We start from the raw sequence: 17172 nt of genomic DNA on the forward strand, positions 1-17172 counted from the left end.
CGCAGCTTCCCGCAGCAGCCGGAGTCCACTCAGCCGAGCCTCCTGGTTGTTCCCACGGAGCCGCCAGCTCTTCTTTTCTCTCAACAAGTTGGGATGCAAGGGATTAAAAGCCTCAAATCATCACTTTTCAAAGCTCTTGAAGCAAAAAAGCAAGGCAGAACGCTGTTTCTTCAGTGGCTCCTAGACTGGAGCTGAAGGCACTTCAGAGTGGAGTAGTTCCAGAAGTGACACGAGCAGAGACCACGTCTGCAGAGGGCGCGGCCGTGTGGACTGTGGTCTGACTAATGAACGGCCTTTCCGCGGTGTGCGGCCGCACCTGTGGGGCACAGAAGGGAAAAGAAAGGAAAGAAAGGTGTGTTCCTGGTCTCCTGAAAGGAGGTTCGCTTGCTCAGTGAAGAGAGGTTCAGTGCTGGCTGCAGTGCCACTCCGCCCCCAGACTTCACTCCTGCCTGTCTGCCTTTTGTTGACTTACTAGTTGTTGGTCCTGATCTGATTTCTGGTAGAAAAGGCTTGTTTTTGGTAAAAATGTCCTTGCAGTGTGCGTGCTCTGTAGAACCAGGCCAGTGATGTGCCTTCCCTTTGATAGCGGCCCCGTGCGTGTTTGTGGAAGGTAGAGACTGCCTTTCACGGGGAGTCTTCTTGGCCCTGATTTTATGAACATTTTCTCCGATGTGCCCTGTAGACGGCACATCTTTCGCTCTCTCTGAATTTACTCGAGAGGATACTCGAGGGCGTGTGTGACTTCACTCTGAAGCCGAAGGTGCTGGAATCCCCTCTCACTTTTCTGCTGCCGTCTTCCATCCCCTCCTGTTTTTGTCCCCCCACCCCTCCTTCCCTGTCTTGTTCATTTTGTTATTAGGAAGTGAGGAGTCCCGAGGAGCAGGACACCGAAGCAGGTCTCAGCCAGATGCTGGCAGCAGCAGCTGACAGTGAGTGGGAGCAAAATGAAGGAGCCTTTATAAAGATAGAGTGATGCTCTTACCTAAAAAAATCCCTTGGAGTTCCCGCTGTGGCTCAGTGGGTTAAGGATCCGGCATTGCTGTGAGCTGTGGCATAGGTCGCAGACGCGGCTTGGATCTGGCGTGGCTGTGGCTGTGGTGTATGTAGGCCGGTGGCTGCACCTCGAATTTGACCCCTAACCTGGGAACTTCCATATGCCATGGGTGTGGCCCTAAAAAGCAAAAAAAAAAAAAATCCCTTAAATTTGAAAACAGGCAATTGTAGTTTAGCAAAGGGCCTCCTCCATTGTTGTAGTAAGAGCGATACCGTGTAGATCAGAGTGAACGCACCTCTTGCACGGGGAAGGCTCATGCCTCTTCCTGCCCGGAGGTCATCTGTTGCCTGAACTTTGCTTAATGAGCATCAGAGGTGTTCACTGTGATACATCAATGATTTTACATTTGATTGTAATTATGAAAAAAAATTGTATACCTCAAGTTTTAATTTAAGGTCCTATCCTGACAGTCTTTCCTGTGAGAAAATATATTTGTATTTTTGTTTTATTTATTAATGACAAAAGAAAAGAGTAGACCCCATCACTGATTTAAGGAGAACAATCCAGATTTTTTTTTAATATTAAAGAAGATAAAGAATGATCATAGTCTCTTTATTCATAAAACCACATTGTTTTAATTAAATGATTTTATTTTCCCATTTTAATTCTCCACCGGCCCAAAGTATAAGGCTAGTTAAGGTATTTTACTATCGAAGTATTCATAAATGAGAGAAGTATTACCTGGGATGATAAAATATTATTGCTTCTAGCAAAGAAAAAAAAAGCAATCCAAGGGTTCATGAAAATGTATGTATTTGTATTCATCAATTTAAAGAACTTAAAGGAGAAGGCACATGATTATGTTTAATTTTTTTTAAGAGATATATAATACAGTTCAGTGAATTCTGTGTTTTGGAGCTTTAAGATTTTGTGTCAGAAACGTGTTTCAAGAATGGTTACCTCTAACAGCTGCTTTAGAAATGTCAGTTTCTTCATTAACAATTTTATTTTCAAACACAATTTATGGTTTACAATATGGTAAGAGATTTTTCTCACTGTGTGATCTTTCAGAATGCTGTGCCTAGCAAAATGGGAGCAACTTTCCTTTAATATCTATTTAGACCATTTTAAAAACGTGTATAATTTTCTTGATACACCTAAACTCATTTGGACTAGCTGGGGGTCTATTGTGTAAGAACACATTCTGAAAGCTTTCAAAATGTGTATTGTGTGGGTTTCCTCAAAGAAAGAGAGGGGGTGACGGGCTAGTTTTCAAGAAGAACAGAGGCCTCTTAATCCTTTTATTTTTATGCAAGGCATAATTTTTACCAATTGAGAAAATTTGGTAATTTGCTGCAAGTAATTTTTTCCCCACAAAATGATAAACCTTTAAAAACCACACATATTCTGGCATTTCAAAACCATGCCCATATTTCAGAATTGTACTGAAAATTAGTTAATACAGCCGTGGTATTTATGGCCAGTTTACTTTGTCCCTACTATTCATGCAATGGACAGCTCTCAGCGGCCTACTCTCGTTGGTGTGGTTTCGAAGTGCCTGGGCTTTTGGGCCGTTCTTGAGGATTCTTTGAGGAAAACATGGTGTCCGTTGACCCCGAGCGTCTATGGTCTGGTCAAGAAAGAGATATTTTTAAGGCACCCTGCAAAGAAATTTCCCACTTTTTTTTTTTTTTCTTCTGCATTATAAAATCACAGACGAGTATCCCAACTTTGTATGTTTTGCTTTTCAAATATTAAATCTTACACATTAGTCTTATGATTGGGCCTTTTACCAGTAGTCAAGTGTTAGGAAAACAGGTATATATTTTAAAGAGACGAGAAGATTATTTTCCGCACCAGTCAGAATCGATTATTAAGAAAAATACTGAATTGGTGCCTGCAGGAAAGTCTCTGAGTTGCATAATACTGATTATATAATAAATTCCAGGTGGTGATGGCACTTTTAGTGGCAGTGAAAAACTTCAAATCTCGATGAATGAGGATAAGTAGCAATGGTGGTTCCTCTCAGGGTAAAACATCAAATTAGAACATTAAGAAGAATAACACTACTTGAATATAGCGATAATCATTAACTTTAGTGTCCTTTGTAATATGACCATAGATTCAAAATGTGTTGAAAGGGAGATGTAGTATAGTAGTGATTTTTCACCTTGATTTTGTGATTTCATGTTATGCCAATCTCAGAAAATCACAGCATCCTCCATTTTCTATGCAAAATTCATTTCAAAATTGTTGAAATAAAAACCTAAAAATCTATCATGGGCTGTTTTTAAAAGAAGGCTCTATCCCAAAAAATTGAAGAAAAAACCCCCAAAGTTTTAAACGACCAGTAGTATAGGCTACGCACTGTGAGCAGGAGAGAAAAAGGATGTTCATTTAAGTTCGAAGTTTGCATGAGTTGAGACGTATGGCAGTTGAATGCAAACTAGGACTTAGAAAAAAAAAACCTAACAAACTGATCTTCCAATTAAGTAGCTAAACAACCCTATGATCAGAAAGCCTTTAGGAATTGTTTATGATTAGATGTGTGGTAGATGTTTTGTCCTAGATTCAGAGAGTGTTTTGTATGTTTCAGAAAAGGAGTAGTGACGTCTCTTGTTTAGCGATTAATGGGGGCTCCACGCTGCCCTCACGCTGGAGCCGCTGCTCTTTCTTGGCAGAGGGAGCCCGAGGCAGCAGGGGCGACACCTCATTTGCCAGCACAGGCAGCCGGATCGCGCTTAAGCTTGTCCTTCTGACTCTGCTGTGCTAGAGGAAGTGGACTGGGGGGGTAGTCGGGGACCGAGTCTCCCCAGCCGCCGGTGAAGAGGGATTGGTCTCTTCCAGCCCAGGAATAGTTGGAGAGGAGCTGTCATGAGGCACTTAGGCCAGTATCAGATGTGATACTTTTCTAGAAGGCTGCTCAATTGGGATCTATTTAATTCCTAGTGGAAAAGACTTTGCCTTTTGAAATAGCCAGTGTTCTGCCTTAAGAGTAGAGGGAACAGGCTTTAAAAAGCAACACATTCAGAAGAAAATTCCTTGCTTTTCGTAATACGCATAACCAGTGCTTTCCCCAAAGAGCACCTAGCTTGTTGCTCTAGTTCACATTGAGAGTTACTGTTTTAAATTGTACAATGGAAATTTAAGGAAGAAATATTTGAGTCCCAGTGTCAATGGATGCGTTTTGCCAATGGAAGCGTTCCAGTACAACTTCAAACTAGAAGGGAGGCTGTGTTAGCAAATTTCCACATACTAAAAACTGACACAATTTCCTAAGATTTTCAGGGTATTAACACTTATAACTCTGTGTATGACTTTCATCTCCACAAATCATCACAGTCAATTAGATTTTAAAATATTAATACTATATTTGGAAATACTGTTATTTCTGTTTGTTTTGCTTTTATAAATTAATGATTTAAATCTCTTTGTTTTCTCTTCAAGGTTCAAAAACCAGAAAGAGAATCCAGAAGTAAATCAAATACTGTGAACCAGTTGTTCTTTTCTTTCTTTCATTTGACTTTTTCCTCTTTTTCTGTATTAAGTGTTTTATTTTCGTGTGAGTCTTGTTGGGGGGGTAACAATAAAGTACCTATGTCTTTGAAAAACAAATTTTTTATTAAAATAAAGACTTTATACAATTTATTAAAGCCTAATTTATAAAATTTCACCGTCTTAAGTTTATACCCTTTAAGCTATCCCATGCTGTGTGTGTTTGAGGTTCTGGAGGGCATGTAAGAAAACTTACTGTGGCATATGCACCTTCCTAATCATGTATGTTTCCCAGAGTATATAAAATGTTTGACAGAATCCTTACCTTTAAGGGCCTATGCAAAATAAAGGCTTCGTTGTGCTTGATACAAACACACAATTTGTTGTGGTCCCAAGATTTGGTTTGTGTTGATTTTGTTCAAGGCGCAAGCATTTATTAAGCACCTGCTGTATGAAGCAAACAGTACAAAAAAGGAAAAGGATTATGAAGGAAAAAAATGGAGTAGTAAGTATATTGTGAGAGATGAGGTATAGGTTTTTGAATGATTACGTGAGAATTTATGTAAATATGCAAGCTATGTCATAAGAAAACGAGCAGTTATCAAGTGGTGGCGTGATGAAAGATTTTATATACACTGGCTTCCTTTAAGGAAATCCTGTCAAATATATATGGCTTATTGTTTATTCACAGGAGATTTATTTCCCTTACGAGTTTCTCTCTCTTTAGGACTATATCACATCCTTACAATAAACCAAATACTTCAGAGTTTTGGAGATTAGAAATTTTAAGATGTGGACTTTTTATAGTTGCCTTGGGAACAAAAGCTTGGAATTTAAACAAGAATTTCCAGATTTACTTTGTTAGAGAAATTGTATTGTATCCTCTAACAGTAATGTACCTTACCACTTGTAGCCTCTACAGTGTTTTTAGATGGTGTCAAGATACACTTTTATGTAAATATTTAAGCATTTATTGGAGTTCCTGTCATGGCTCAGTGGTTAACGAATCCGACTAGGAACCATGAGGTTGTGGGTTCGATCCCTGGCCTTGCTCAGTGGGTTAAGGATCCAGAGTTGCCGTGAGCTGTGGTTAGGTTGCAGATGCGGCTCGTATCCCGTGTTGCTGTGGGCTGTGGTGTAGGCTGGTGGCTACAGCTCTGATTAGACCCCTAGCCTGGGAACCTCCATATGCCACAGGTACGGCTCTAGAAAAGGCAAAAAGACCAAAACAAAAAAAATTAAGCATTTATTCAGAGTACGTTCTAAATGTAAATAGCACATGAAACTGGAAATTTGTCTACTGCTTAGGACAAACCTAAAGTAGATATTTCCATTTTTGAAAAGCAAGTTGATTTTTCAGAAAATACTAAGTAGATACTAGTACAGGTGGATGTAGACAGATCAAAAACTGTCACGATTGTACCAAGTTTGAGCAACTCTGAACCGACACAAAGACTTGAACTCTAGGCTCTGAAGTGGGTGTTTAGTTACCACTGTGGTGGTCAGATGCTGAAACATGCAGAGCAGACCTGCCGACTTCCCAATGAAGGTTAATCTGTTGAAGCCTCCTAAAGTTCCAGCGCTCTGTGTCTCTACAGAATAGAAACCTAGATTTTGGGCAGAGCCGCCTCCTGTTTTCTGTAGAATGTTGGATTTCAGTACTCATCAGTGTTATGGTCCCAAGTTTATTTGTAACACCTAAATCAACTCCCAAGTTCTGTTTCAAACACATTGACGCTTAAAATAGGATAAAATGTGTGTGGTGTGTTTTTGTGTATATGCCTTAGCCTTTTTTATTTTTCAAAACACAAAAACATAGCAAAACCTGTTGGTTAAATATTAAGAAAACAAATATTTCCTCACATATTGTTTTTCACAAGTGCTGGCATTTTCTCGAATGTTACTCGATTGGCAGGGCTGCAGAAATGAAACACTAGTAGCCGCAGTAGCCAGTTTGATTCCTCAGCTGCATCCCCTTGTCCTGCTGGTCCTTCTGTTCCCTGCCTTGCTCTGTTTTTTCTTAATGCCCCCCCCCTTAAAAAGTGTTTAAATAACCCCCATGTTGTTCGGAGTTATGTTTTCTCTTGCTGTTTTCAGTTCTGTGTTTTCTGTCTTTATCTTGTATTGTCCTTGTCGTCATTCTGGTCCCTGCATCCAGCGCATTTCGCCCTTCTTTCCTCTCCCTTCACTGTGCAGCTTCTCTGCTGACCTGTGTTCCTAGCCCTGTGGTGTCCCGCCTTCTCTGCCGTTTTCTTAGGTCCTCAGTGGGCCACGCTTGGGCCAGGCTCTTGTCCTTCACCCAGAGAAGCACATGTCCTCTGTATTTTCTAGAAAGCAGCTGGTAGGTCTCTGGTAACCATCTAAGACCTGATGTAAAGTAGCTTCTAGGTGTTCTTCCACAATCTTTTGTTTTTTGTTTTTTGTCTTTTGTCCTTTGTCCTTTTTTAGGGCCGCACCTTCGGCATATGGAGGTTCCCAGACTAGGGGTCCAATTGGAGCTGTAGCCGCTGGCCTACACCACAGCTCACGGCAACGCCGGGTCCTTAACCCGCTGAGTGAGGCCAGGGATCCAACCCAAAACCTTGTGGATGCTAGTCAGGTTCATTAACCACTGAGCCGCGATGGGAACTCCATAGTGATCTTTTAAGAGAGATCAAACACTAATAGGCCAGAACAGCAAAACCTCAGTTATTTCTTTGAATTACTAAAATGTGCACATCACGACCTAAGTTCATAGCAATACATTAGTGGTGGAAATATAAATACATTAGACGTATTTATGTGCGTATGCTTGTTTACCCTTTGAAATTCTATTTTTAGTGCTCTGTATTCTGGTTATCAAAGTGTATTAATAAGACTTGATCACTGTAAAAATTTTTTTCACATTTTAAAGTTTTATTGAAGTACAGTTGATTTACAGTATTGTGTTAATTTCTGCCGTGCATGATTATTGTGGGAATTTAGAATATACAGAAAAGGGTCAAAAGACAAACTAGCCATATTAATACCACCCATGGGCAAGCACGTTTAATTTTGACACATTTTTTTCCAGCCTTCTCTATGCATTTTTATATTTAAATATCATACTTTATAGAAATCTCTATATTATGCCTTTTAAAGGTAATGTTAAATACATTCCATGTCGTTACAGATACTTTGTCAATAGAGTTTTTATGTTTCCATGATGTTTTTTCTTATGGATTTGTGATCCTTTGATGACTGTTTCCCTAATATTGGACGTTTGTTTTCAGTATTGGAATATTATAAACAACATTCTTGAATAAAATTGGGCAGAAGTCTTTGTCCACATGTACATATATTTCCTTAGATTTTCCAAAGGGAACCATTGGGTCAAAGACTATGAGAATGGATGGTTATTGATGCTTATTGTGAAATTTGCTTTGCAAAACTCCATCACTTAACTCTGCCCAGTGAGTCTGTGCTCAGCTTACATTTTGTCATCCTTGAGTACTTCTCATTTTTGTAATTTGATAAGGCAGGTTTTTTTACATTGCTAGGTGAACCTGAGCAGTTTTTTATTTGTAAACTAATCAGTCTGTTTTCTTTTTGATGTATGTGTGTGTGTGCTGTTAGTATAGTAATGATCTCAGCTTTAGTCATGTTGGTTCCCTGGCTTTTTCCAGTTTATTTTTTGTTGATTTAATTGTTAACAGCTTTAATCTCTTGATCGCTGTCATTGTAATTTCTGCCATTGTTTGAAAATATTTCCCATCCTGAAATCAGAAATACTTACCATGGCTTTTTCTAGGTTTTTTGTTTTCATGCTTCTGAATGTTTAATCCACATAAATTCGATGTGGTGTGTGTATGTCATGAGGTAACATTGCAATGGACTTTTACTCGAATAGCTAATCAGTAGCTCCAGTACCATTTGTTAATGAATTCTCTTCCCCATTGCCTTTCCACCCTGGTTTGCAGTGCCTGCTTTATCACATATTAAGCTCTTATACCAGGATCTGTTTCTGACTGTCGGTTCAGGTTCATTGATCTGTCTGTCTGTTCTTATGCCAGCACCACACTGATTTAATTAGTGCCATTTTACTTATTAATTCTTACTTACTGCCCAAACCACATTAACAGAAATCAAAATGAAAGAAAATACTCATTTACAATCTCACCATCCCCACAAAAATCAAACTGTTGTCCTTTGGCTGTTATTTTTTTTTTTTAATCCTGTTTCATGCTTATAGACTTTTTCCTAGTTGTAAGTTCCACAGGTTATTCTATATACCCCTCATTCAGTAGACTCTACTGATATAAGGTATGTAAGATGCTCTGAAGAATTATATTGGAAAAGGGTCTTTAGATAAATGCAGCCTCACAGGCAATATTAGTGATTCCGTACAGTATACTGCTGACCAGATGGTTTAGGCAACTCTATCAATTGGGTGTTGTTTTACAAATGAAATGCTTACTCTTTCCACTGTACTAAGGATGTGTCATTCATATGTTGGTGAGTTTTATTATAGCAGTAGCATCTTGCAACTTGCAAGAAGGGGTCTTGAATTTTTGTAGTTTTGGCTCGTCCTGAAGTTACCTGTAAAATTTCCCTATTGAGCACATTACAGTTTTAATCTATGAACCACTGCAAAGAATCTTAGAAAAACTTTCTTCTCTTTGACGTGGTCAAGTCCAGTATTTGTTGGGAGTCTGTGTTATCTGTGGAGATGGTCTTTGTGCCTGGAGGACAGAGGCAGGAAGGAGCCTTTGCACGGGGAGGAGCTGGCACAGTAGCCACAATGTCCCCATCTTTCTGTGGTGGTCTTTTTTGTTCCTGTATCTTTTAGAAGCAAGTGAGAAGTGGCCACAGTCATGTAAATGAACACCTTTTAGCACCTGGGGCTACAGTTTGCTTAATAACTAACAAATGACAAGTGTTTAAAATTTTTTCTGACCTTGACACAAAAGTCATAGTACAGAAGTTCGTGGTGTGCCTTCTTGGTATAATTCTCAGATGCGGGGAGATGGCTCAAAGCTTCCTCCCAGGGGCCAAATACGTACTTCACAGTCAGAGTAAAGCAGCTGAAGGGTCTGTGAACCCTGAACCCTGGGACGGGTTTGGGGGGCAAGTATCCCGGGAAAAGTTCCAGGTGGAAGTGCATGTCGATTCTATTCGATTGCCTGGCCAGGAGAGTATTAGTTTACTTCTTGAACTTTTCTGGGTAGAGAAATGTGCCAGTAAGATCCTTAAGATTTTTATGTTCTAGGCATTTTAATCCCCCCCACACCCCTGCAAAAAAGAGCTTTGTCCTTTTGTCTTCATTTATTTCATTAGCTCATTTGACAGTAACCCATGAGTCAGTCCAGCTGGAAATGTGTTGTGTGACCTAATCTGCTTAACGCTGGTTGCAGAGGTGGGTGATCTGGACCCCGTATAACAGCCCCTCCCCCCCCCCCCACCTGCAGCCAGCCCCCTGAAGTTCTTTCTTTTCCCAGTTTTATTGAGAAATGAATGACAGCTATCACTGTATACGTTTAATAAGGTATATAGCACCCTTTTGATTTCTGCTCTAAAAATCCTTGGCAGATATTTAAAAGCTTTTTACCCCAAAATTTGTAATTTAAAGAAGAATCATTTAGACCTTTCGTAGTGTATACATGTGGTCACTGTGGGTTCCCCCTGGCTTTTTTTTTTTTTTTTCTCCTCTTTTTTCTTTTTTTTTACGTTCCAAACTAGGCTTTCGGAAGAGAAGTGGTCTGTATTTCAGGTGCTTCTGGCCCTAGGTCTTTGATACGTCACGCGAAGAGTTCAGAAAGCAAAGGTGGCTGAAACGATATGAAAATGGTTTCCAAGGCCCTGTCTGTGCCTGTAGAGGTCAGAGAAACCACAGCTGGCAGAAACACAATCCGAGGTCAAGAATCCGGAACCCCTGCCGTTCCCAGTGAACCGAGGGATGCACAGAGAAGATGCTGGGAAAGGGAGGGGGCAGCTAAGTGAACAGTCCTGGTGTTACCTGGAAGGTTTTTAGCAGCAAAATTGGGAGGGGGGGAGTATGAAACTTTTTAAAACGGTGGGGTAGGGCTTTTTGGGGTTTTGGTTTTTTGGTGGTTTTTTTATTTTTTTATTTTTGGTGTTATTGTTGATATCCCTGTTTGAATGTAAAGTCCCTAACAAAAGAAGCAAGCTGCCTTTAGACTGCATTTACTGCTCTTGATGACTCCAGTTGTGTGTAAATATTAGAAAACAGCAGGGTCCTGCATTCCAGGAATCACTTGAGCAGTGCCACGAAGACAAGTGTCCTGACTGGTATTGTAGTCCTACGCCCAGGCTCTCCGCTGTTTCTAATCTGTGCGCACAGCCGTGAAAAAACTGGACTGACATTTACAGGCCCAGCAGGGAGACACTTGACGAGGGAATGTTAAAGACGGCGGCACCTCGGATTCAAAGTGGCCAGCACACATGATAAATCTTCACAGGAGAGCGGGTCGCACTTCAGCTGATGCCGTAATGAGGGTATATCTGTAATGAAGCAGAGAAGTAGAACATCCCCCACCCGCACCCCCAAGCTCAACATTTAGCAGTCAGGTATTTATTATTGTCTTTTTCAGACCAAAATATCCATTAGGAGGATCTCATTCGCTGTCGGTGAAGGATCTTTTTCCTTTTGAACTGCTTGTTGGAGCCGGTTTCCTTTCGTCCTTGCGCCTTGGTCCGTGCCAGGGTTTTACAGGAAGGTTCCTCTGGAAAGAACACTTAGCCATCAACTGTGAATAAAAATAAAATTTCCCAGAGCCTGCTAGAACAGGGATGGAAAAGCGGGTCAGTTGCCTTCTGCCTCGAGTTTGACAGACTTTCCTGCCTGTTTTGTCCCAGGGAGCTGCCAGATCTGTGTGCCATAACACCAGTAATGCAATTAGGTTTGCTGCACATTGTCTGGTTGACTTCTCAGTTAAGAGTTTCTTTCCCTATGGGAATAAGACTAGACAGACTGTCATTTGCTATTACTAATTCTGCTTAGCATTATCACTGGAGCTTTTTTTGTAATTAGCTATCTTAGTTGGCTCTTAAATTTTAATAGCCAATTGAAGCTACGTTTTAGCCAAGTTCCATATCTAAATTGCATTCAGTCCATTAACAAAGTTGGTTAAAAGGCTATTAAAACAAAAGCCAATATATGGTGGTTTGCACTTACATCTTTGCAGCAGGAGCCGTGCCAGCCTCCCCCGAGTTCTCAAAAGGAACTTGCTCCCCTCAAACAAAGTTACACGGAAGCTGGACTCAACTTCCCAGTGGCAAGAAATTAACATCGACCAGGATTTTTCAGTACATTAATAATATTGAAAATGTCACTACGCCCCATCCCCTTTCCCTTTTCCTGAGGGTTCTTTTGGGGTTTGGTTTTATTTGGTTGATGGTGATGGAAGGAGGAAGAAAGGGGCATTTAATATTCCAACTTAAAATTGACGGGTTTTGAAAAGTGAATAATTGAAACGATGTTTTTCTCCATTTCAGCTGATCAAAATTATTAGCAAAACCATCTGAGGCACCTTCTGGTAGAATTGTAGTCTTGCTGGGTTTAGTTTGTAAAACATTCTGCCAGACATTAAAAAAAAAAAAAAAAAAATTGTAGACGAGCCAGCACATAGGCTCAGAGCCTCGTGCCTAACTGATAGTCCCCATTGTTCGTGTCTTTTAAATTCAGACCATTTCTCATGCGGACCCCCGCCCCCCACCCTCTGCAGATTGATTTACCCACGATTCTATTTTCTACATCAGGGGCCCCTCCCTCCATATTGGGACCGTGAGTCTGTTTTCCATTTTCAAAGATCCTTAATATCAAAAATTTTGATAATTTGTGAAGCAGGCTGTCAAAAGAAATTAGACCAGTATAGGCACGTTCAGTTAACATTTCATCTCTGCATCCTCAAGACTCTGGGAATGAAGATGTGGAGAGAAACCAGTAAGCAAATAGGTCCTGTCACCCTGACTCCGCTGAGTGCATCCGAAGCCTGTCCTGCCTTTTTGCCCATGTCCTATTTTGACACAAATGGTTTATCAGCTTCAAAAATACACAGGTTTTTTTTAAGCACCAAATGGTGTCTTTCTCTTTCCCACTTCAGAAGATATTAGGAATTAGAGTTTAATGTTAATTTTTTTAAAAGTAAGCAGGTTTGAATACATTCCACTTGCCAGTGTCTGCCCATTCCCGGGGTGCTTTCTGTCGCACCCTCAGAATGCTGTCAAGCTTTAGCTTTGGCGGTGCTGTCCTTCCTACCGCAGGCCACCTGGCAGACAAATTCTAGTGAAACTCAAGCATTCCTTATAATTATATTTTTATTTTAAGTGTGTTTAGTAGCCTACGTTCACAGAAGATCTTTCATCAAGATTTGCTTCTCTAAGGAGTTTCCATTGTGACGTGGTGGAAACGAATCCCACTAGTAACCGTGAGGTTGCAGCTATGATCCCTGCCCTTGCTCCGTGGGTTAAGGACCTGGCATTGCTGTGTTGCTGTGGCTGTGGCGTGGGTCAGCGGCTACAGCTTCAATTCGACCCCTGGCCTGGGAACTTCCATATGCCGCAAAAAAAAAAAAAAAAAAAAAAAAAAAAAGATTAGATTAGATTTGCTTCCCTAGCCTTTGGCTAGACAGCTGAGGTGGCAGCAGCGAGAGTTTGGCATCCTTGACAAAGGTGAAGAGCTGCACCTGTCTTCGCAAATGACCAGGGATGCTGGAGGGCCTCTCTGACGGTTTTTGTCCTCTGCCAGGAGCTGATGGAAGAGAGCAACGAGGCCGTTTTATCCATTGTTAGATTATATGCAGTAAAATTAATATACTATTAAAAACGCATATGTAAGTAATTGGCCTTTGAAAATTGGGTCGCACACCCTCTAAGAGGTCAGGCTTTGGTGGTTTCTCCTTGAAGATTGATAGCAGGAAAAGCCCTGCTGTGGTTTGTCAGGGGAGCTGTTAGCTGCTGATGGCCTTTGTGGGCTTTCAGTGAGTGTCTGCAGTGTATGTGAGACCTCACCGACCCAAACTCATATAGGTAATATCTGTATGGTATGTGATATAAAATCAGTAGGAATAAAGGTAACGAGTTATTATACTGTATACCTGTTACTTACACAATATTGGATGTCGACTATACTCCCTCCAAAAAGCTATGCAGAGATCGTGATGGAAAAAGAAGAAAAATTCAAAAATAGCTTACCACATCATATCTGGGAACCCATTGTATGTAAAATATATATGCTAAAAATTGGAGTTCCCATTGTGGCTCAGTGGGTTAAGAACCCAACTCGTATCCAAGAGGATGCTGGTTCAATCCCTATCCCTCCTAGCTCAGTGGGTTAAGGATCCGGTGTTGCCCTGAAGGGTGGTATAAGCATAGACACAGCTCTGATTCAGCCTGTAGCCTGGGAACTTCCATATGCCTTGGACGCAGTCCCAAAAAGCAAAAATATATATATTTTAATAATTTTATATAATTTTTATGTTTATATATAACAAACAAATAATAATAATATAATACACATATATACTTTTGTATATAACATATAAATAGGCTGGCAGCTGCAGCTCCGATTTGACCCCAGCCCAGAACTTCTGTATGCCATAGGTGTAGGCCTAAAAAAGAAAAAAAGGTAAATTGTGAAAAAGTCTTAAGTTGACGATTATGGACTTCCAAGGAATCCGGATAGAGAATCTTGTTTTAGGGCCTTCCTGTTGTGGTGCAGTGGGTCAAGTTGCTGTGGAGATGCAGGCTGAGGTGGTAGCTGTGGCTCGGATTCAACCCCTGGTCCGAAACTCCATGTGCTGTGGGTACAACCATAAAAAAAAAAAAAAAAGAAAAAAAAATCCTGTTTTTGTTTCATTAAAAACTGAAAGAAGAATTCCTGTTGTGGCTCAGTGGAAACAATCCCGACTAGTATCCATGAGGATGTGGATTTGATTCCTGGCCTCACTTAGTGGGTTAAGGATCTGGTGTGGCCAAGAGCTGTGGTGTAGGTTGCAGACACAGCTGGGATCCCATGTGTCTGTGTCTGTGGTGTAGGTGGCAGCTGCACCTCGGATTCAACCCCTTGCCTGGGATCATCCATATGCTTCAGGTGTGGCCCTAAAAAGCAAAAAACAAAAACAAAAAATAAAATACCCTAAAAGAATCCATGACCAAAAAACTGCAGAGTGTTCAAGGAAAAGGGTACCCTCCTACACTGTTGGTGGGAATGTAAATTGGTGCAGCCACTGTGGAAAACAGCATGGATTTTCCTTTAAAAACTAAAAATAGAGAAAGACAAATATATGATATCATATATGTGGAATCTAAAAAGATTTTTTAAAAGGATATAAATGAACTTATTGCAGAGTAGAAACAGACTCAGACTTTGAAAACAAAATTTTGGTTACCAAAGGGGACAGGGGAGGGGGGAGGGGTGGGAGAGGGATGAACAGGGGTTTCGGATAGTCATGTGCACACTGGGGTGTATGGTATGATTGGCCAATGGGGACCTACTGTATAGCACAGAGAACTCTACCCAATATTCTGTTACAGTCTATGTGGAAAAGAATGTGAAAGAGAATGGATGTGTGTACCTGCATAACTGAATCAATTTGTTGTACAGCAGAAATTATCACAACATTGTAAATCAAAATACTTCAATAAAACTTTCAAAAATAAAAAAAAAAAAAACATTAAGAAACTTCCCTTTTTTCCTTTTTCATAGCCTTAGCTTCCCTCCCCAGAAATGACACCCAGTGTAGCATAGGTGTGGTTAGCCTTCCATAGCCACAATCTGCATATGTGCAGATTGTTTGCACTAGTACATCCTCCAGGAGCTTCTTTAAAAACATGCATGGGAGGTTATTATTAATTTTTAATCCTTATATATTTCTGAAAAATGTGTCTTTATTTTCACACTTGACTGATAGTCTGGCTAGGTATAGAAGCCTAGCTTGAAAATTCTTTTCCTTTAGATTTTTTTAAACGTTTTTTTAAAACGTTGCATTTAAAGTTGCTGAGGGAAAGTCCAGTGCATTCTGATTCCCTTTTCTCTTTGAATCTCTTAGGATCTCCTCTTTATCCTTGCTGTTATAAATAATATTTCATGCCTTGGCAAGGTTTCTTGTCATTTGCTGTATTGGGAACTCAGTTATTCATGAAATATCAAGTATTTACTTTGTCCCTGGAGATTCTGCCTGAATAAGACAGATATGGTTTTCACTTTTACAGAGCTTATACTCTGGTAGCGGAGGAAAGATGAGAAATACACAAATAACTACAGTGATTTCAGATAATGAAAATACAGTGAAGAATATAGAAGAGAAAAATGAATTTGAAGAACATCTGTTGGGCAGCAGGTACTATATTAGTCAGGATAGGGCAGTATTAGAGCTGAGGCTCGGAGGGCAAGAAGGGAAAAGGCAGTTCTAACAGAGGCAGAAGCAAGTGTCAAGGTTTTGAGCTCAGTGTGTGTGGGCAGAGTGGTGGACAAAAGGAGTAGTGGAAGGGAGTTCCCGTCATGGCACAGCGGAAACGAATCCGACTAGGAACCATGAGGTTGCATGTTTGATCCCTGGCCCTGCTCAGAGTGTTAAGGATCTGACATTGCCATGAGCTGTGGTGTAGGTTGCAGACGTGGCTCAGATCTGGTGTGGCTGTGGTGTAGGCAGGCAGGTGCAGCTCCAATTAGACTCCTAGCCTGGGACTAGGAGGTGCAGCCCTGCAGTGGAAAATGAAATGGGCTAGTTCAGAACAGGAAAGGGGTTTGGATTTTATTCTATTTAAAATGAAAAGCCTTTGGAAAGTTACGAACAGAGGCGTGATAGACTCCACTTTGCCCTTTTAAAAGACCGCCCAAGCTGCTCTGGAGAACAGATGGTAGGAAAACAAGAGTGAGAGCCAGTGGTGAGCACTCAGCAGGCTGGTTCGGACTTTCACGTGCTGTGGCTTGAACTCCACAGCCCCTCCCGACCAGAGGGCTTGGTTTCTCAGTTCCCAGAAACAATCCTTCTCCTTTGATGCTTTCCTTCCCTCTCGTTTCTTTGTTTCTGGTTTTGGACCTCTGAGCAGGTACTTGTTGAAACTCTTTCCTGTTCTCTGTTTTTTCATTCAAGTTTTTGAGAGATTTCCTTCATTTTACCCTTAAACATTTTTTTAGAGGTGACTTTATTTTTTAAATGATTTTTATTTTTTCCATTATAGCTGGTTTACAGTGTTCTGTCAATTTTCTACTATACAGTAAGATGACCCAGTCACACACACATATACATATATCATTCTTTTTCTCACATTATCGTGCTCTATCATAAGTGACTAAATATAGTTCCAGTGCTGTACAGCAGGAGCTCACTGCTTATAGAGATGATTTTAAAACGTTTAGAGTTTGAGTAGGGAAGGAAGGCTAGAGTTCACGTGAACTGCCTTGTTTGCAGGTCTGTGTCTCTGTCCCCAGCTCCCCAAGAAACCTGGGTTACTGTGATTTTCAGGGGAGCCCTCCAGGGGCTTCCTCTGCTCTGCTAGGTCATGGAGTACCTGCTGTCTGCCAGGCACTGTGCAAATGTTGTCAGATGAAGGGATAAGCAGAGCTATTAGAATACTTCTTAGAGTCCCCATTGTAGTTCAGCAGTAGTGAATCTGACTAGTATCCATGAGGTCAGGAGTTTGGTCCCTGGCTTTGCTCAGTGGGATAAGGATCCAGTGTTGCTGTGGGCTGGGGTGTAGGT

General features: G+C 40.8%; 1 protein-coding gene across 7 annotated transcripts in view; it reads left to right on the forward strand.

Moving 5' to 3' along the window:
- VRK1 (vaccinia related kinase 1) overlaps positions 1-4868 on the forward strand; it is an 83063-nt gene extending 78195 nt beyond the window's left edge. For 6 of the 7 annotated variants that reach the window (XR_002345577.1, XR_001298111.2, XM_021098129.1 and 3 more), the window contains one exon: positions 4442-4868. Coding sequence is in view for 5 of the 7 variants with exons in the window: in XM_021098129.1 (XP_020953788.1) it covers positions 4442-4473 (32 nt within the window). In the remaining 2 variants the exon portion in view is untranslated. 7 annotated transcript variants of the gene reach the window in all.

Source organism: Sus scrofa, chromosome 7, assembly GCF_000003025.6.
Source record: "Sus scrofa isolate TJ Tabasco breed Duroc chromosome 7, Sscrofa11.1, whole genome shotgun sequence".
In the NCBI taxonomy this organism is placed as follows: Eukaryota; Metazoa; Chordata; class Mammalia; order Artiodactyla; family Suidae; genus Sus; species Sus scrofa.